This window comes from Rhinopithecus bieti, unplaced genomic scaffold, assembly GCF_001698545.2.
Source record: "Rhinopithecus bieti isolate Rb0 unplaced genomic scaffold, ASM169854v2 scaffold_12484, whole genome shotgun sequence".
Classification (NCBI taxonomy): domain Eukaryota; kingdom Metazoa; phylum Chordata; class Mammalia; order Primates; family Cercopithecidae; genus Rhinopithecus; species Rhinopithecus bieti.
Window position 1 is genome coordinate 684,559 of NW_016807126.1, and position 21,052 is coordinate 705,610.

Sequence of the window (21,052 nt, forward strand, 5' to 3'; positions counted from 1 at the left end):
CTTGGAAAGAGAATGAAGAGATACTGGCTTGGTCTGAGAACAGTGACTTGGAGTTAGAGCCACTTTTCTAGACAAAATGGTTGGCCCTCCTTCATCTGCGTACTGTTGGCGCAAAGGATTTCCACCAGAGATGTAAGACAAGAGGACAGAGCAGGATGCTCTGGGAGATCTAGGAGAAATAATACAGACTGCCCCTGTGGCATCTTGGAAAACGTGGGAGCTTCTGTGAGTCACTGCCACTCTAGTCCAGAGATGATAGAGGACTAATATTTAGTCTGAAAGATCTCATTAGTGTCATTACTCTATTGTCCTATTAGAATGGTATGTCAGGAAATGCTTACAGGACACATACATTAGCTGAAATACTACAAACAAACAAACAAACAACAAACAAACAAACAAAAAAACTCGTTCTCTCCTTGAAAGAAGAGTGCTCCTTCACAGTGGGACATACTAACCTTCTCCTGCATTGGTGTTCTACTTTGGACTCTCAAAGCTTTCACCTAACCTTCAGCAGTCCTGCACTCTCACCTCAAATTTCTTTTTTCCCACATGATATTCCACATGGTCATTGTTCTCTCTCTTGAAACTCCGCTTGTCAAATCTGAACTCCCGGCCCTCTAACCAGCTTCTTCTCCAAACTTCCATACTTCATGTCTACAGCACAACCCTTCTTCTGTGTGAGAAGATGTTGAAGTATGGTGTTGTTTTGCAAGACAGCAAGTAAGATGGACAGACATTAGCAAACTTTTGGGCGAGGTAAACGTGTTCAAATCCAGAATTATCCACACATCATGGCTATAGAGAGAGTGAAAAATTATCCAGTATATCCCTGGCTTTAATGTTTCCTTGTAGTCTCCCTCTACTCTAAAACTGAGACAAAATCTTGCTGATTTTGTTCTTTAATGACTCTTACTTTGTCTTTTTACACTCTGATTTGAACTCTTACCATGTCACAACTGGACTGTTGCAGCAGTTCCTTCTTGGTTTGCCCTGTATTTACCCAATCTCATTTATGCATGCATGCATATATCTCTTATGAGTATGGACACACAAATTCTCAACAAAATGTGATCAACTTGATTACGGCAACATATTAAAAGAATCTTGATCAGTGTGGAATACATCCCATGATCAGTGGAATTTATTCCAGGAGTGCAAAGTTATTTTAGCTTCTGAAAATTAATTAATTAAAATAATATTAATCATTTTAACATCTAAAATTTAATTAATAAAATTAATAAATCATAGGATAAAAACCAAAAAATTACATGATCATCTCAGTAGATGCAGAAAATAATTGACAAACAAAATACCCTTTTATAATAAAATATTCAACAAACTAGGAATAAAAGGAAACTTCCTCAAGCTGATAGAAGAGATCTAGGAAAAACCCACAGCTGACATTATGAAAGACTATAGGCTTTTTGCCTAAGATCAGGAACAAGACAAAGATATCTGCTCTTGCCATTTCTATTCTACCTGTACTGGAGGATATATTCAGGCTAGTTAGGCAAGAAAAATAAATAAATGGCAGTCAGATTGGAAAGGAAGTAAAAGAATCTCTATTTGAAGATAATACCATCTGCTATTTAGAAATTCCGAAGGAATATACTAAAAGTCCATTAGAACTAATAAATGAGTAAAACACCATTGCAGGATATGAAATCAAGATTAAAAAATCCATTGTACTTCTATATGCTTGCAATAAACAATTCAAAATAAAATTAATCAATTTTATTCATAACATCAAAAAGACTAAAATATTTAGAAATAAATTGAAAAAAAAAACTGCAAAATTTATATTCTGAAAACTATAAAACACTGCCAAAAGAAACTAAAAAGGCTCTAACTAAATGGGAAAATATTTCATGTTCATGGATTAGAAGACTTAACATTGTCAAGATGGCAACATACCCCAAAATGATCTGCAAATTAAATGTTGTCTCTATCAGAATCTCAGCTGACTTCTTTGACAATCTGACTTTACAATTCACAGTGTATGCAAGGAACCCAGAAAAGCCAAAGCAATTCTGAAAAGACTAAAACAAAGTAGGAGGACTCATACTTTCTGTTTTCAAAAATTACTACAAAGTAATGGTAATGAACATAGTGTAGTGCTGGCACAAGGATAGACAAGTTGAGAGTCCCTTGATAAGCCCATACATTAATAATTAACTGATTTTTAACAAGGATGCCAAAAGTAATCAATAATCTTTTTAACAAATGATCCATAGGCAAAAGAGTGAAGTTAGTCCACTGCTATAGACCGTAACAACAATTAACTCAAAAATCCATCGAAGACTTAAATGTAAGACCTAAAACTAAAAAAACTCTTAGGAAAAAACATAAGGGTAAGTCTTCAAGACTCTGAATTGGCAAAGATTCTTAGATGTGATACCATCAGCATGAGCAACAAAAGTGTCATAGATAAATTGGACTTCCTCAACTTTAAGCCTTGTGTGCTTCAAATGACACCATCAGCAAAGTGAAAGACAAAAATATTTGCAAATCATACATCTCATAAGGGACTGGCATTTAAAATACATAAGAAACAATTACAACTCAACAATATTAAGACAAACAGCCCAATTAAAAATAGGCAAAAGTTCTGAACAGACATTTCTTCAGAGAAGATGTATTAAATGGCCTATAAGCACATGAAAAAGTCTTTGGCATTATTAGCCATGAAGGAAGTACAAATCAAAGTTATCACTTCACATCCACTAGGATAACTAGAACCAAAAAGTCTGATAACAATAAGTGTTAATGAGGATCTGGATATATGAGAACACTCCTAGAGTACTGGTGGGATTGTAAAATGGTGCAACTGCTTTGAAAAATAGTCTGGCAGTTTTCCAAATGATTAAACATAGAGCTACCAAATGATCCAGCAATTCTACTCCTGGGTAAATGCCACTTCTAGGTATATGCCCAGGATAAATGAATATGTATGTCCATCCAAAATCTTATATGCAAATGTTCATAGAGGCATTATTCACAATAGCCAAAAGGTGGAAATAAATCAAATGTCCATCAATGGACAAATAGATAAACATTTGTCAATTGTGGTACATCTAGACAATGAAATATTATTCAACCATCAAAAAGAATGAAAAACTGATAATGCTACAACCTGGATGAACCTTGGAAACATGCTAAGTGAAAGAAGCTAGTTATATGCAATTACACATTGTAATTCCATTTATAGGAAAGTGCAGAATAGGGGAATCTATAGAGACAGAAAGTAGATTAATGGTTGCTTAGGGCTTGGGAGGGAGGATGGAGGATGACTGATAAAGAATTCAGAGTTTCTTGTTGAAGTGATGAAAATGTTCCACATTTGCCCGTGGTGACGGCTGTACATTTAAACCTATACTAAAAGCCATAACATGGGTGAATCTTATGTTAATTCTGTCTCAATAAATTTGTTAAAAAGAAAGATTTTTCAGTAGGAGCAACTCTGTCAGTGTCGAGATTTAGAAAGAAGACTCTGCAAGCAATGATTGTCATGGGATTCAAGAAAATAAAAGAGGCTAGAAAGCTAGACAGAAGTTGGTTAAATTATTTATGTTGCAAATGCTGAAGATCAAAGTAGAAGGAGGCAGATTGGGGTACACAAGGGACAGAGAATCAACCTCTGGAAAGAATCACCTGTACTTGCTGACTCCACCTTCCGTCCTATTCTCTTTTGAACACTTCCTAATCAACTGCAAGAGCTGATCACAACTGGTTTATGACACACTCTCATTATTGAGCCACATCTGGTCCTCTCTTGTTTATTTGTTCTATTTTTTAATAGTGCAATAAGGACCCATCAACTACCCATCCAACTTAACAACCAGAATTCTGACAACCTATATGGAATTAATCACTCACTGCTTTTCTTTGCGTATGTTTTATCTTATCTATATCTATTTTTTAAACATATATTTTTATTTTAGATGATTTTAGTTATTGTTTTTAACATCATAAAAGTGTACCATGCAGAAAGTGATCTTGAAGGACTGGCTTTTAAACTGATGCTGTAAAGCTACAAGTCTCTTAATTGTTTTATGCACCTGCTGTTTATTTATTTAGGTTTCTACAGGGTCCTCTCTCTTGAAAATACACCACACTTTATTTATCCAGGCTTCTGATGATGGGAGCTAGGTTATCTTCAGGTTTTAAAAAATTGTCTACAGTGGTGCAAAAATATTCTTGTACATATGTTTCTTAGATTAGATCCCCAGAAGGCAGATACCAAGAGAAAGACTCACGGAAGCAACTTACTAGGAAACATTCTCATGAAAAATCAATATGCGTGCTCGCTTCGGCAGCACATATACTAGAAAAATCAATATGGTTATGAGGCAATGGGACCCAGAAGGTGGGAAGGCCAAGCCAGCCAAGCCACGCTGAACACCACAGAAGGTGACTTGGGCTCAATGCATCAAGATAGGGAGGGTCACACCTCAGAGTGCCCCAGGCAGGGAAAAGGGGGCTGGTATTTCATGTTCTCAGAGATGATTTTACATTAAGTCTTTTTTCATATTATAGTTGGTTGGCTGTTGCTGGTAGATAAAAATAAGATTCACGTTTGCATATTTTTATACCCGGTCATACTGCTAAATGCTTTTATTATTTAGAACAATTTGTAGATTCTGTTATTATTTCCATGTAAATATCTGCAAGTAGTGACAGTATTTTTCAACTGTCAAGTCTCTTTTTTGTCTTACTGTACAAGCTCAGTTCTCTCATACTGTGTTGAATGGAAATGGTAAGAGGGAATATACTCGTCTGATTTATTATTATTATTATTATTATTATATTTTATTTTATTTTTTTTTGCAGGATTGGAGTCTCGCTCTGTCGCCCGGGCTGCAGTTTGGCAAGGTTGGGGGCCGGATCTCAGCTCACTGCAAGCTCCGCCTCCCGGGTTTATGCCATTCTCCTGCCCTCAGCCCTCCCGCGTAGCTGGCGGACCACAGGTGCCCGCCACCTCGCCCGGCTAGTTTTTTTTGTATTTTTTAGTAGAGAAGGGGTTTTCACCGTGTTTTTGCCAGGATGCGTCTCGATCTCCTGACCTCGTGTATCCGCCCGTCTCGCCTCCCAAAAGTGCTGGGAATTACAGGCTTGCGCCCGGCCTGATTTATTATTTTAAAGAGATTGTTTCTAATGTTTCTCCATTTACAATGGTGCTTGCTGGGTTTTGTTCTTCAATATATACACATCATCAGATAATGGACGTTCCCTTGCATTCTTAATTTATTAACAGTTTTTGTTGGGTTGAATTTTGTAAACTGCTTTTACTGTTTCCATTAAATATCACTCTCTCTTTAATAGGTGACATATATATGTTTTCTAATATTAAATTATTTTATAACCTGGAGCAAACCCAAGTTGGAAATAGTGAAATACCTTTAATAGGGACAGTGGAGTTTGCTTTATTAATAATTGCCTTGGGGTTTTTCATTGATGAGCAAAATAGGCCTGTATTTGTCTTTGCTTGATTTTGGCTCTGGGGTTATACCGGTTTTGTAGAATAACTTGACGTATAGTCTTCCCTTTTACAGCTTCTTAAAAAGTTTTTATTGAATTGGATGACCTGTTTCTCAAGTACTTGGTAGAACTTGAATAATTTGGTGTTTTCTTTGTGAGAATGTTTATTTCTTCAAATGTGCCATAGTTACAGGAATATTTATGCTTTCAATTTATTCTTGAAAATAATATTTTCTAAGAAATTTTACACCGTGTTTACATTTTCAAATTTGATAATATATAGTTTTGCTAATATTTTCTTGTAATCTGTTTATTCTGCTTTTTCTGCTATATCCCTTTCCTCACTGATAATGTTAATAATGGTAACTTTTCCTCTTGACAACCTTTCCAATCTTTGCCTATTTTGTTAGATTTTTCAAAGAAGCAAATTTTGGTTTTGTTGGTCTTCTCTATTGCATTTTCTTTTTCCTCTGTTATTGCTTTTTACTCTTAGTTTTATGAACTTTTTTACTTGGATTGATTCTAACCCTTTGAGGTGATCACTTAGCAGTTTTCAGACTGTCTTCACCTAATGTAGGCTTTAGGCTTCTCTTTCCTTTGAACCTCAGGTCCTGCTTGCTTTCATGATCATCCTTAGCATTATCTAGAGAGTTTGAATTTCAAGGCAGTTCTAAATTTCTGCAGTTTTTAATTTTAGTATTGATTAGTCCTTTAACCTTAAATTATTATTTATCTGTGTGCTTTTTAAATTTTTTAAAATGTGGGAATTTAAAAAGATTATCACTGTAATTAATTTAAAATTTAATCACATTGTGGTTATAAAATATTGTTTACACGGCATCTATTCTTTCCATTTTTGAAGTTTCCTTTATGATCTAATATGCAATTGATTTTAAAATTCTTTATATGTTCTTGAGAGGAACATACATTCTTTAATTGCTCTAAATGTATTCCTTTGATTAGGCTTGTTAGATCTTCTAAATCCCCATGAATATTTTGGTCTTTTTAACCATCAATAATGAAAACAGGGTAAACATTTAAATTTCTTCCTATAATTAACTTAATTCTAGTTAAAATAGTGTGAAGATGTTTTATTAAGTGCACACATGCTTAGAATTGTTAAATGTCCCTGATTAACTTATCTTCCTATTATTTTGTAGTAACTTTTTCTAACTCTATGAAAATATTCTTTGTCTTAAAATGGTTTTGTCTGATATTAATAACTACCAGCTTTGTCTTGAATAATTTTTGTCTGATATGTGTTTTCCATCATTTTTCTTTCAATCATTGTCTGTTGTAATAAAATACATGATTTTTAGCCATGAAATCTGTCTTTGTAGTGGTCAATTTTAACATCTGTTTAAATGTAGGTTTCTCAATCTTGGCACTATTGGCAATTTGATGGGATAATTCTTTTGGGGGTGGTGGTTTAGTGTGGATTGTAGGTCATTTAGCAGCATCCCTGACCCCCTTGATGCCAGTAACATTGTCAAGTTGTGAAAACCAACAATGACTCCAGACATTGCCAGTTGTCCTCTGGGGGCAGCATTTTCCCTAAGGATCACTAATTTTTTAGTATTGACAGTGGAATCTTTTAATGTCACTTTGGTTTATTATTTCTGTTTATCCTAGTCTCTTTGTCTCTTTGTATTTATAAATTTTTGACTATGCTTTTTTTTTTTAATTTTTTTGTTTTTTTTTTTTTTTTTTTTTTTTTTTTTTTTTTTTTACTAGATAAGCTGTTTTTGGTACCCTCTAGAAATTTGGTGTACCACATTATTTATTCTCTTTCACTTAACACATGTCTTCAACATTTCCAAGATTTGTTCCCTTCTTATAGAAGGTCTTCCTCAAAAACATTTTAAATGTGCTTCTTTTGTGTGGCAAACATCCTGGATTTTCAGTGCCTCAGAATAGTTGATCATGCCCTCACTTTTAAATACAGTTTAGCTGGGTATAAAACTCTAGCTTCTAAATTATTTCCCTTACCTTCTTGTGTCTAGAGTCACTTTTTAAAAAATGTGGTGTCTGTGATACGTTCTTTCTGTGCTGAAACTTTGCTATTTTAAGATTTCACCATAATTTACCAAGCAATGCTTTTGAAATTATCTCTTTTTACATTCTATGTGGTCTTTCAATATAAAGTCTTCCTTTTTTTTTCAATCCTAGCAAAAATTATCTCTGTAATTTCTTTAGGTATTTTTTAGGACTTCTGTTACCTATATCTGTTTTTGTCCTTCATTTCTCTCAACTGATCTTTTGTATTTCCCAGTCATTCTTCTCTCTGCTTCCTTCTAAGAGAGTTCCTCAACTTGTTCTTCCCCTTTACTAAATTGTCCTTTAGCTGTATCCATTTTTTTTTTTTTGAGATAGGGTTTTGCTTTGTCACTCAGGCAGGAGTGCAGTGGCACAAACATGGTGGGCTCAAACAATCCTCCCACAACAGCCTTCCAAGCAGCTGGGACCACAGGTGTACACCATCATGCCTGGCTCTTTATTTTTATTTTTTGTAGAGATAGGTTCTCACCATGTTGCCCAAGCCTGTCTCAAACTCATAGGCTCAAGTAATCTTCCAACCTTGGCCTCCCAAAATTCTGAGATTACAGATGTGTGCCACTCTGCCTGGCCTAGCTCTATCATTTTTTAAAATTCCATCTGCTTTATTCTTCATTTCAACTGTTGGATATTTCTTACTGCTATGACTTGAATGTGTTCCCGCCAAAATTTGGGTGTTGAGACTTAATGGCCAATGTGATGGTAGGAGGTGGGGCCTTTAAGGGTGATTAGGTCATGAGAGTTCCTCAATAGTGCATATATCAAAATAGTTCTAAGAGAGGATTTTGAATGCTCTCACCACAAAGAAATGATAAATGTTTGAGATGATGGATATACTAATTACCGTGACTTGATTTATTATACAATGTATACATGCATTACATACATGCACACTGTACCCCATAGATATGTACAAATAATCATTTGTCAATTAAAAACAAACAAAAGAGTAACCTTCTGAATGAGGCCTTCCTTGGCTAACTTCTCTAAAAATGAAAGAAAGGAAGGAAAGAAGAAAGGAAGGAAAGAAGAAAGGAAGGAAGGAAAGAGAGAGAGAGAAGATGAAAAAAACCCCTTGCACTAACAATACTTGACACTTCACATTTCCCTTTATTTTTTTCCCCATAGCACTTAACACTATTGAGCACTCTATCTATCCCACTGACTAATCTTGTTTATTGTCTTTCTTTACAAGGGCAGTGATTTTATATGGCTTGTTCACTGCTGTGTGCCCTTCTAGAATACAAAAAGTGGATAAAGAATTATGCCTGCATGTGGGACAAAGAGAGAAGCCAAGACAATTTCCAAGGTTTGGGAAGGTGGCTGGACCAGGAGGTCAGGGCTGTAGGAGACACCCATACTTCTTGGAGATGACCAGTGGGCTGATGGAAATGTAAGCTCATTGCTCAGTCATGAAGTAGAGGCAGGGACACAACAAATGCAGCAAGTTTTTCTGAATGAAAAGAAACAAATCATGTTCACTGTGGAAATTGAGACTGTATCAAAATAGAAATAAAACAAGGACATTATCTACACTCACATAGCCATGGTTAATATTTTGATGTATTTCATTTTGGTTTTATGTGTGTGCGTATGCAATATAATTGCATTCTGCTTTTCTTTCAGCCCATCACAGACATTTTCTTATTGTAACTCCTATTCAAAAACATTTTTAGTGGTGGCATAATATTCCTTTGTACCAATGCATTTCAGTGTAAAATGCCCTTGTACTTAACTGTCTGTGCACGTCTCTGATGATGTCTGTGGGATTTATTTCTGCAGTGGGATGACTAGTTCAAGGAGTTTGATCAGATCAGAAACATCCCTCTAGACAGGCTGCCACAGCAGAGAACCTGGAATCCCATTAGGACACCCTCATTAACACTGGTGATTGTTATTTTTCCTAAAGTGTGCTGATTTGATAACTGAATCTTAGGAAGCTATTGTTGTAGCACCTGCATTGCCTTGACTCCCATGGAAGAGACCACCCTTATTTGTTCATTTCTGTGTGTTTGTGTGTGTGTGTGTGTGTGTGTGTGTGTGTGTGTGTGTGTGCAGGTTGCTTGGGTACACGTGACCTTAGGGGTTAGTGGAAGCAAAAGTCCGAGGGAGCAGAAGTTGGTTGAGGAAGATAGCAGAGGATCAGAAGAGGCCTCATGAGTCTACCTGGGAGGCCAAGGCAGGGAGGTAGAGGAACTGGAGGATCCAGAGGAGAATGAGAATATGCAATTTTAAGGTATTTACTGGAAGTGGCAGGAGAGCATTTAGAGGGAATAGGTGATCATAGGTATTGTGTTAGTCAGGGTTTTCCAGAGAAACAGAACCAACAGGTTATATCTGTCTATCATCTATCAATTATCTATCTATCTATCTATCTATCTATCTATCTATCTATCTATCTATCTATTGATCTATCTATCTATCATCTATCTAATCTGTCATCTATCTAGTCTATCTACCTACCTACCTATCTCTAATCATCCACCAAAAAAGATTTATTACAAAAAATTGGCTCATATAAGTATGGAGGCTAAGTCTCACCATCTGTAATCTGTAAGTGGGAGAACCAGGAAAGCTGGTGGTGCAATTTTGCCCAGGCAGGCAGATAAAAGGCACGAATTCTTTTTTCCTCTGCCTTTTGCTCTATTCAGAACCTTAATGGATCGGTGGATGCCTGCCCTGCCTACACCGGGGAGGGCAATCTACTTTACTGAGTCCACTGATTTAAATGCTAATCTCATCTGGAAACACCTTCACAGATACTATGCTCACAGTATCACCCTCACAGATGCTGTATCTGGGCACCCCATGGCCCAGTCAAGTTGACACATAGAATGAATCATCATGAAGTGTGGGAAGCAGCAGAAGTTAAAGGTTAAGAAATGAGGACAAGAAAGGGCACATGAGTTGGTGGCTCCCAGGAAAACAAACCTAGTGGGCTTAGAAGGCAAGCATTATTTTGTAGCTCATAGCTCTTCAGCAGCTCCCAAGGGGTTGCCATGCTCTGGTCCTGGATTTCCAGACACTTGGCCTCGCTTCCTAGGTGCTCCAGGATTCTGCCACATAACTCTCCACGGCGTTTGGTGACTGCTCCCTGCAGTGGGCTCCCTCTGCTCACTGTCTCCCTCCATCTTCACAGCTTTGCAGTCACAGCACCCCCAAGGGGCCTGCCTTCTCAGTTTTCCTGGTTTCTCATGTGATCAGCCTGAGACCACACCCCATAATCCCCGTCCTCTGAACACTTACAGAACCAACTTGCTGCTCATCACATACAACACATGTGATAAGGGTATTTTAGATGTTTCATCAACAAATCAGACCTGGTGCTAGACAGGAGGTAACTCTTCGACAGCAATTTATCCTTGGATGTCCTGAAGCCACAGGCTCAGTGTTTTGTCTAAAGTGGCTTTGACAAGTAACAATTGTTCCAAGGCTGCAGATAGGGGACTTAGATCCCAGAACCACTTCTACTTGGAGCAGAGAAGGGCCACTCTCTGCTTGGAGTAAAGGGCATGAGACTTAATTGCTGAGTGTCTGTTCTGGTCCTTCCCTGCTTGTCCGTGGACGGCTGCTAGTGTTAGATGGGACAATACAGGACACAACCCCAAAAAGGCAAGGACCAGTCACATAGGTGCACATTGCTGACCTGATCAAACCTGGGCCACAGACTGTCCCAATAATACAACCTCCTAGAATTGGACCATCTTGCAGATATGATCCAATGCCTCCATAGGTTGCCCACAAAGCCATGGAAACTGACTTGGGTTCTTCTGCTAGAGAGGAAAGCAGGGAAACGTTTGTGTTTATGAAGTTTCCCACTACAGCTAAAATATTTTCCCCTTTCAGGATTATTTTATTAGTGATACAAAGCCCAGAGATGGTCAATAACAGAGGGAAAGAGATTTTATTTTAATGGTAAAACTTTATTTACTATTTATAAATACATTGCAAGACAAACTTCTCAAAATACTTTTCCCCCCAAAATTAAAAAAATAAAGAAAAGCTAATAGGTAGGCAGAATGTCTTGAGACCCCTCTGTTTTCAAGGAGAGCTCTGTGCAGCGTGTGTCCACACCGAGGGCTGCAGCAGGGCAGAGTCTCCCTGAGCCTGACTTTGCCAGACCTCCTTAGGTTTGGCCTCTGGGAGAGCAGCCCAGCCTCTGGGCACGAGCTCCTTTCCTCAGTCATGGCCACAGTTGTATCATATAGCATCTCTAACATTTCATCTAGGATTATCTAGTATAGATCTTATTATATTTGGGGCTATGTTGTATACAATGTTAACAAGGACATATCTTCTCTGCATATATGTGTGAATTATAAAGAAAAGCATGAGAATGACTGTAAATTCAACAAACATGGGTGAATCTCTATGTGCTCCCAGTGTCCTGGATGGGCTCCCCAGCAAGCCATTCCTCCTTCCTGTTCTGATATTACTATTCTTTTTTACATTGTGCCAAGGAGGACAAAAGATGAGAGATGAAAATAAAGCTTTGACTTTAAAGAGCTTATCCTCAGAAATAAGCTTTGTCTTCAGTTGCTGAACTATGAAACACTATTTTCTGTAATCATCTGAAGAATCATGCCATTATTTGTGATGCCTCTGAATGTGGAGGCTGACTCTCCCTGTCTCTCTGTCCCTCCTACCCCATGGGGCCACAGCAAAAGCCATCCTGGGCCTTCAACTAGGCCATGTCTTCAGGAAGGTTCCTGAAAAGGAGGGCCCATAATATCTGCCTTTATAGGTCCCCAGATTGCCCTAGAACATTCTTAGAACAAGTAGGACTCCACCTTATTTTCTCCAATAGTCCCCAAGCAGTATAGGCCATTTGAAGATATAAACATTCTTCTTGGTTGAGCGACCCAGGCCCTTGTTTCAAAAATGACACCACAGAAGGCTGTGAGCTCCAGGAGCATGTGTCGGGATGTCCAGATGACTGGGGTTTAAGGGTTTCCCTATTCTCAATAAAGCCTGTGCACACTGTACAGGGAGTGGGGATGAAGCGTGTTCTCTACATAGGCAACACAGCCGCCTAAGTCATGAAGTCAGTGGTTGGCCGCTTCGACCAACATGTGGTGAGCATTCCACAGGGGCATGAAGTCTGGCTGCTGTGCTCGAGTCTCTGAGTATTTTGATAGGAAGCGACAAGAAAATTCAAACTGCTTTTTGCTGACTACTGGAAAGTGAAAAGATGCTCAAGTTTACCATTCGAAGAAACCATAGGCATTTCAAAAACCTCTTTCTAAACTTTGGTTTAAAAAAATATCAGTTCACCACAAACAGAAATATAAATCGAGGCTGTAGCCAGCTGCTGGTCATGTCCTTGGCAGTCTTTTGTGCAAAATAAGGCATATTTGAGCTCCACATTAGCTAAAACAAAAAGAAAAAGAAATATATTGAAATAATCCCCCAAAATCAAAAGGGCTTGACTCTTGCTCTGAGATATCCAATACAGCCTGCAGTCTAATGGCACTAGGCCTGCAAGTGCAGGGCTGGGGTCTCAACCCATGTTTTTAAATAAAGCAACAAGTACCATCTGCTGCTTACAGTGTTCCCTGTCAAAGAGTTACCCTCAAATTAGAATTATGTTTTTCCCACTTGTAAGGAAAAAAGAAACCCTTCTAACTAAACATGCAAATTTCTTCTGCTTAGTAAATTTGTCTTAGTAAAATGAAAGAAAATGTATTTATTTCTTTCCCCAATAGTTCCCTCATTTATTAAAAGAAAACAGAATACTGGGTATAATAGCATTCTCTAAAATGATTGTTTAAAATTTCATTTTTCTACTAGATTTAAATGAACTTTATTAAAATTATATTAGCCACAGACTAACAGAATATTCATAATATATTTTACAGAAAAAAAAAGCCACATCTTCAGACTGATGCTCTCCCAACTGAGCTATTTCAGCTGTCTCACATTGACATTTTTAATTTAGATACACGTATCTGTAGCAGGTTCTTGCGGATTAAAACAGTTTGCCTGTTAAGATAAATGGACCTCCAGACTTCATGGGTAAAGCCTAACTTTGAAAATCTTCACTTTGTATGTGGATGAACGACAGCTTAGGTGCTGTGAGGTGTCTGAAATAAAGCAGAGCATCCCTGAGGCACACTGGCTGGCCTCCTTCCCCACACTTGTTTGGTTGAGTTGATGGGGTCTCCCTCCCCCTGCACCCTTCTGAGGGCTCTTTTCTATTTGCTTTGCTCTTTCTGGCCCTGAGCTGCAGCTCCTGGGTCTGCAAGCCTGGGGAAGGGCTGGTGGCCACGCCCAGCCCCCGAAGCTAGTCCAAGAACAGTGAGGCCCTGGAGCCCCAGGCTGCCCCTCCTGAGTGCTCACCCTCGCGGCAGGCGTCTACTTGCTCTGCATGCTGTAGCAGTGCACGTCTTCCTTCCCCTTGGTGGTGTAGCCTGGGAGAGGCTGCCCGTACTTATCCACACACCAGCAGAAGCCTCGCTTCCTGCCTTTGGAAGGGCGACACTGTGGGAGAGAAACAGAAGACAGAGAGGTGAATGGCCCTGGGTCTGGTGTCAGGTCGGTGACCAGGGCCCATGATGGTTTGCCAGCATGACTCTGCTACGCTAAGAAAGCACAACAGAAATTTCAGCTAAGGCTGCGTAAGAGCCACGCATGCCTAGGCCCGCTGACTGTGCACCTGCGCATGTGTGTGGGTGTAAGTTCCTTCGCCAAGAAAGCAGGGGTGGGGGCAGTTTTACGTTTCTAGGACTGTAAGGTGGACACCAGTCCTTGCAGAACCTCTTGGGCCTGCCGACTTCTCTGCCAAATGTGGGACTGAGAACATCACCTCTGCCTGGGAATGCCACAGCTGTGCCTTTGGAGCCCACATCCAGCCTCACACGACACCTTCTCAGTATGAATTTGTTGAATGAATGACTGATATAAAATGTGGGTAGAAATAAGCCATGGCAATGGAGGAAAGCTTAGGCTTTCTGACTGTGGACACTACTACGAATCCTGGTATATGGTCACCCTGAGGCCACTGTGGCTCGCTTAGGTCTCCGAAGGCCAATTCTGTAGATACCAATTAGAAAGCCAATTGGAACAGTGCTATCACATAACACAAAGTCTACAGAAGCATATTTCTTACAGCTTCGTATTACGACATCTTAAATTTGTTTGATCATTTTCAGCTTGTTTAATTGGGACTTTAGGCATGTGACTACATTTGGGACTGATGTATAGACAGGATTCTCACTCAATTCCTTTTCCAGGAATAGGACTGTGTTGCAATATAAAGATTTTGAAAAGACTGCTGTTTGATGTTGATGACTGTCATGCCTTCTTCTCACTTGGGCTTTCTAGGGAAATGCCAGTGAATCGCAGGAAGACCACAACATGGCCAGTTTGGAGAGCCTGGCCGTCCCCAGCATGGACCGAGTGTCTGATTTCAAGTTCCATCCCCTCCATGTAAGACAGACACCGGGTGTGTGCTGGGGATGGCCGGGCTCTCCAAGCTGGCCATGCTGCAGTCTTCCCCCAACTCACTAGCATTTCCTTGAAAAGCCCAAGGAAAAGCCCAAGGGAGACAGATCTAGCAACGGTCTTTTCAAAATCTTAATATTGCAACCTGCTCACTATCAGGAAGGCATCAGTAGGAAAGGGGACAATTGTGGGATTTCAAGGTAAGCTTTTTGTGGTACGACCTCATGTCACACTTCTTGGAAACTGACTGTAATAGTTATTTGAAATGGGATGCAGCATTAACAAATGTGTCAACATGTCCACCTGCAGTTTATAAAGGGTGCCCCTGGGCAGTACCTTGTCCACCCTGTGGGTGAACCACTGAAAAGGCAGGAGCAGGAAATGGGTGGTGGAAAGGCACTAGGGTTGAGGATTATGGCCAATATAGCACCACTCAGAGCAACAAGTCAAAAGAGCCTTTGGTCTTACCTCCTGAGACTGGCACCAAGTCCTGGGCACTGGTGCTGCACGGGCTCAGAGTTAGAGCTATGGCCAGAAGAGCCTTGGGGCTGGTGACATGGGTTTCTACTCTGTGTCAAAAGAACCCGAAGAGGCCGGGCGCAGTGGCTTAAGCCTGTAATCCCAGCACTTTGGGAGGCCGAGACGGGCGGATCACGAGGTCAGGAGATCGAGACCATCCTGGCTAATATGGTGAAACCCTGTCTCTACTTAAAATACAAAAAAAACTAGCCGGGCGACGAGGCGGGTGCCTGTAGTCCCAGCTACTCGGGAGGCTGAGGCAGGAGAATGGCGTACAAAACTCGGGAGGCGGAGCTTGCAGTGAGCTGAGATCCGGCCACTGCACTCCAGCCTGGGTGGCAGAGCGAGACTCCGTCTCAAAAAAAAAAAAAAAAAGAACCCGAAGAGGAAGAAAACACACTGAGGACCTCACTTACCTGCTTTTTCTTATAAAATCCCTTCTTGTCACAGTTGGGAATGTGTACACCCCTGGGACTCAGCACGTTGAGGAACTTCAGGTGATTCAGTGTGTCTTCCATTTCTCTACGGCAGGGACCCTGGGGATCAGGAAGGACCAGAGCAACAGTCATGGTTATTACTCTAGAATGTGTGTTTTAAAAATTTAAAAATCTTTGGGCCGCACGACTGCCCAAAGTGGGACCTGTAATTTGCTCCTCAGATACCTTATGTCTGATTTAGCAAGAAAGTCCCTCCAATAAGCTAACCATCACTCCCTGTCTCCCTTTTGCTCTTCCCAGAGTAAGTCACAGAAGCTGGTATAGAACCAATAGCAGGTCAACAAGCAGAGAGAATGAAGTACATAAAATAAAACTATCTTTATGAGAATATTTTTCATTATCTCTAGAGGTCTTTATGACATCCCATATGCTTTTAAGAGTGTTGTTTCAGCTTGATCCTCGTAAGATTCTCCAAAAGGGTCAATATTCTTTATGTAAGGAGAGGAGAGATGTGAGGCACAGAGGGGCTAGGGACTGCCCACCCATCTGCCAGATGCTGGGGCTTGTTGAGTAAGAACTGCCCTCAAGAGGCTCTGAGTACCCAGGCTTGGCAGGTCTTGCCCTCCTTGTTTAACAAGAGGAAAAGCTCTCACGTATTCTGTCTCCCGCTTGGACTCGGAGGAGAAGTTCTGGGTATCTGTGCTCTGAGACTCATAGTCGACTTTGTAGCGCTGGCTGTCTTTAGCATGCCCTTTCTTGATGATGATTATCTTTGAATGGAGGGGGTGGAACTTGGGATCAGACACCCGGTGCGTGCTGGAGACGGACGGGCTCTCCACACTGCCGGCGCTGCGGTCTTCCTCCGACTCACTAGCATTTCCTTGAAACGCCCAAGGGAGACAAACACGTGAGAGTCATCAACATCTATCAACAGTCTTTTAAAAATCTTAATGTTGCAATCAGGTCACATGTAAATGACAATATTAGTTGACAATCCAAATAAGTTTTTTTTTTTTAAATACCTCGATGAAGTATTAATCCATAGTACTACTCGCTACATGGTAGTTGCTCTACCTCAAGAAGTTATCTGTTCGAAAGTCAATCTGACAGGGGCTCTTCCTAAGTAGCTGCAACTAAAGAAGGCAGACAAATGCTTAAGTGCCCCTCAGTAGAAGGTGAAGGCAGTATGCTTCATCTTCCGCCGGCAGGGGGCAGACACGAGTCACAGGAGGCTGCTGCAGCTGCCGGCTCAGAAATTTTGCAGTGAACTCCAAGTGTGGTCCTCCCACCCGTGGGAGCAGCGGCAGCCTGGGGGACTTGGAAGAAATGCGTATTCTCCACTCCGGAAATGCTGGAGTGGCGGCAGCAGTCTGAGTTGTAACAAGCCCTTATGGGAATTCCGAGGATTGACCAGTACCGTCCTCAATGCTACCAGGTAAACAGGCTTATAAGAGCTTGGTGTCCAGCTCAGATGGGAAAACTGAATTATTACCTGCAAAGTGTTTTGCCTCAGGGGCTCAGAATCATGCAAGCATATTGGTGGCTTGTTTTCTAGATCCCTGTTACATCTCTAAAACTCAAGGTCTACACAGACCCTGTGCATCCAGCTGGTACCTGCCTGAGTCAGTCCTCTTTACCCCTGGTGAACACAGGAGCACGTGGATGCAGACAGTACCAAAGTCCTACTCACAGCTCAGACTTCTAAGTGCCAAAGAGCTTTTCCTTCCCTGGGTGGGGATGGGGTAGGAGAAATCCCCCTCCAGCGGATCTCCCTTTTATAATAAAAAGTGCTAAATGAAGAAAGTCTGATACTTAAAATGGATGCTGGAATGTTAACAGTTGAATTAGAATTTTAAGTATATGACTAAATTTGAGACTGGATCTGTGGCCAGGATTCTCACTCCATTCCTTTTTCAGAATGAACTTGGAGGGGCTGTAAGACACCTATAGGGATCAAAGGCTACATTCAGAACCCATGCTCCCAGAGCCTGTGGACCATGCCAAGCTCAGCCCAGCACAGACCTCTGAAGGGCTTCGGCTTAAGTCCACAATTGAGAGTCATGAAATTTCTCTACTACAACAAACAAGACTATAATGTGTAACCCTAGCAGGGAGCTCAGGTGGCCCATCTGGTCCACAATCTATTCTAGAAAGCTACCAGGGCTGCAATGATTTGGTTGCAGATGCTCTGCTCTCCCCTGGAAGTAGCTACTGGCAGGTCACTCACCAGGGCCTTAGTTTCCTCACCTGCCAAACAGCTCACTGAGGTCCTGCTGTAAAGTTCCCCAAGGGGTTTCATGCCTTGGGAAGCACACATTTCCAGGGTCCAGGCCAGAGCCTCACAGAGGAGCGCCCTACCTGCGAGGATTTGGTTTCAATTTCTTTTAATCTTAGCTTTCTTTCTTTTTCAAGGAAATACTAAGATAAAAGAGATACTAAGAATGTAAATATTCTAAGAACATGTAAATAAACATATTTATATTTCTTTTCCAAGAACTTTGAGTAATTTCTTAAATTTCCTTGGTTTCTTCTTAATGCCTCGGCTGCAGACTAGGGCATGAAGAGAAAACAGTTCTATTTAAGCAACAGATAATTGTGACTTTTGACTGTCATAAATTCACCTTTTTTTGTCAAATGGATTCTAGAAGTCACTTAGATCTTTTTATAATCTTATAGCTCACCTTAACCTATACAACAGAGCTACTAAGATGGTAATCATGATTGCTGAAGCCTAAGAATGACAATGTGTATCAGTATTTCTAAGATCACTTTTTGAATACTCCAACATGCACAATAATGTACAACACTTGGCAAATGACATAACTTTGCCCCGAGAGACAAATGCCTCCAGCAGCTTTAACAGCTGACCACAGCCAGTGTATGTTTTAGGCATCTGGAATCTTGCCTTTCCATGAATCCAGTGTTTCTCAGGGGTGAACACGGCCAGCCTTGCCTAGCAGAAAATAACTTTACCTGGGCATGGAACTCCACAGCTACATAAATTATAAAGAGACTGTTCATCCTGCTAGCCCTAGATGGGGACCTGCCTAGTGACATCTGTCCAATGTGATCGTTGGGGAGTTGGGGGGATTAGGATGGGGAGAATTCTCTCAGCCTTCAGCTGTGCAAGGCAGGAACTTTATTTCCTCATATAACTGAGACTGGCTAAGAATGCTTGAAAGATGAACGGCTGCCAAATCCACTTAAACAACGCCCCCCGGCCCCCCGCCCCACTTTTTTAAGGGAACAGTGTGATGCCCTTACCAGAGTCGCTGCCTGCCTGATAGACTGATAGTGGCTGAGCCAAGAGGGTAACTCTGCCAAATGTTTGCATTTTTCCTCTTCCGGGGCTCCCTTTAACATCTCATTCCCCACCCCCATTTCAGATTAAGAAGGGAGACAGCCCTAGGACTGATTCCAATTCCCTTCCCTGTCATTGAAATTGACTTAGTCCACATTGCCCGCACCCGCCACGCACCTGGACGTTTGTTTGAGGTCGGCACAGGTGCGGAGGTGGCCTGAGTTGTAAGAATGTATGGCACTAAAAGTGGCACGTGGGGTTCAAACCTACACTCTGTTGCGGCCTCTGGGTAACCTTAAGAAGTTACTTCTTTTTCAACTTCAGGTTTTCCAACCGCAGAAGATACCAAAACCCGAATCCACTTTACTTGTTTTTGGACACACCGGGACTAGACATCGCTTTGCAAACGAAAAGGCTGTTCAAAGTCAGTATTTTAACAGAGAGGTACTATTTCCTACAACCTACCTGCCCACCTTCCTTGGTCCAAATCCGCCTATGTCCCCCATCCCCAAGCATCCCTGGGATTGCGGTCCACACCCCCGTGCGGGGCGAGGAGAATCTCCTGTGTCCAGGATCTTTCCAACAGCTAAACATCGGTACCGCTCCCCTCAGCTCCGGAAACCTTTAACCCATTTTCACTGAAAGCGCTTTGCAATTTACAGGTACTCTGCACTTAGAGAATCAAGCAAGTAGAGGGCCGGCAGGGGAGGGTCCCTCCGGTGAGCGCCTTCAGTTTCCCCACATACTATCTCCAGTAAGAAGAAAACCGTAGTCTCCGGCAGCGGCACCCAGCAACCCCCAGGCCCTTCGGCGCCAGTGCGCGGGCTGCTGCGAGCAACGCACCTGGCGCGGGCGGCTCACCTGGAGCGGGCGGCGCTGGCAGCAGGTAGGCGCGCAGGCGGCTGACGGCACTAGAGTTGACGCAGAGCCCGCGGCCGTCTAGCAGCGCCTGCAGCGGACGCGCCTCGTCGGGCGACGGCTGGCAGCGGAGGCCGGAGCCACAGCGCTCGGTGTAGATGCCGCACGGCTGGCCCTCGCTGAGCGCGCACGTCAGGCAGCAGCCGCAGCCCGGCTCGCGCACCAGTTCGGCGCACACGGCGGGCGGAGGCGCGCACTGGGCCAGTGCACGCGCGTCGCACGGCTCGCAGCGCACCACGGGACCCAAGCCCGCCGAGCTCGCGCCAGCCCTCGCCACCGGCGGCCCGCGGAGCAGCACCAGCACAGTCAGCGCAGCGGTCCAGAGCGTGGGTCGCGCCCGCTGCATGACGCCCGCCACCGGGGCACGCTGCTTGGCAGGCCGGGGCTCGCAGGGATGGGGCGACAGTACGCGGCGGGAGGCTGTGGAATCCAGGCAGGCAGCGGCCGATCTTTAGCGCCCAGCCGCAGCGCTCGCATCTGGGCGGTCCGGGCGCGCCGGCCGCTATATAGAAGCCGGGGTGGCCCAGGACACGCCCCGGAACGGCGCGCCCAGGAGTGGGGGTTGGGGAGGGGGGCGGGTCGGCGCAGGCACGGCTGCGGGGGCGCGTGCCTCGCCCTGAGCAGCCGGGGCCGAGCTCGGGGGCGTGCAGCTCGCGACTCACCCGGGCACCTGCTCCTCTTGCGCACGCCCGGAGCCCGGGTCACCTTGTCGTCTACAGGAACCAAGATGTACCCGGTCACCTCGGCACTCCAGGCCACCTCAGTGCCCCCGGTCACCCCAGTCACTCCTGGCTAACTCAGCACCACCGATCTCCTTGACCCCGCCGCCTTTCCCCCTTCCGTTCTCAGGGTGAGGTCGCCCTGCGGCGAGCCGGTGTCGGGGAAACTTTCATGCATC

At 42.6% G+C, this 21,052-nt stretch overlaps 1 protein-coding gene across 2 annotated transcripts; it reads right to left on the bottom strand.

The window, feature by feature from the left end:
- Positions 1-11,443: 11,443 nt before the first annotated feature.
- On the bottom strand, positions 11,444-20,651 carry IGFBP3 (insulin like growth factor binding protein 3). Of its 2 annotated transcripts, none has more exons than XM_017880312.1 (5): positions 20,098-20,651; positions 16,589-16,815; positions 15,915-16,034; positions 13,876-14,016; positions 11,444-12,906 (listed from the first exon to the last, which is right to left on the bottom strand). In XM_017880312.1, exons 1-4 carry the CDS (start codon positions 20,498-20,500, stop codon positions 13,891-13,893), a joined length of 876 nt encoding a protein of 291 aa, XP_017735801.1. In that variant the 5' UTR covers positions 20,501-20,651; the 3' UTR covers positions 11,444-12,906; positions 13,876-13,890. The 2 variants fall into 2 exon arrangements, with proteins under 2 accessions (XP_017735801.1, XP_017735800.1); XM_017880311.1 differs by having other exon boundaries at positions 20,080-20,651.
- Between the last annotated feature and the right edge of the window lie 401 nt (positions 20,652-21,052).

Bases quoted from the DNA above. Each gene is read 5' to 3' on its own strand.
- IGFBP3 (XM_017880311.1), bottom strand. From the start codon at position 20,500: ATGCAGCGGGCGCGACCCACGCTCTGGACCGCTGCGCTGACTGTGCTG. The intron at 16,035-16,588 runs GTGAGAGCTTTT...CCTGATCCCCAG, and splicing joins CCAAGCGGGAGACAGAATAC to GGTCCCTGCCGTAGAGAAAT. The intron at 14,017-15,914 runs GTAAGTGAGGTC...TCTCTCCCACAG, and splicing joins GATTTTATAAGAAAAAGCAG to TGTCGCCCTTCCAAAGGCAG.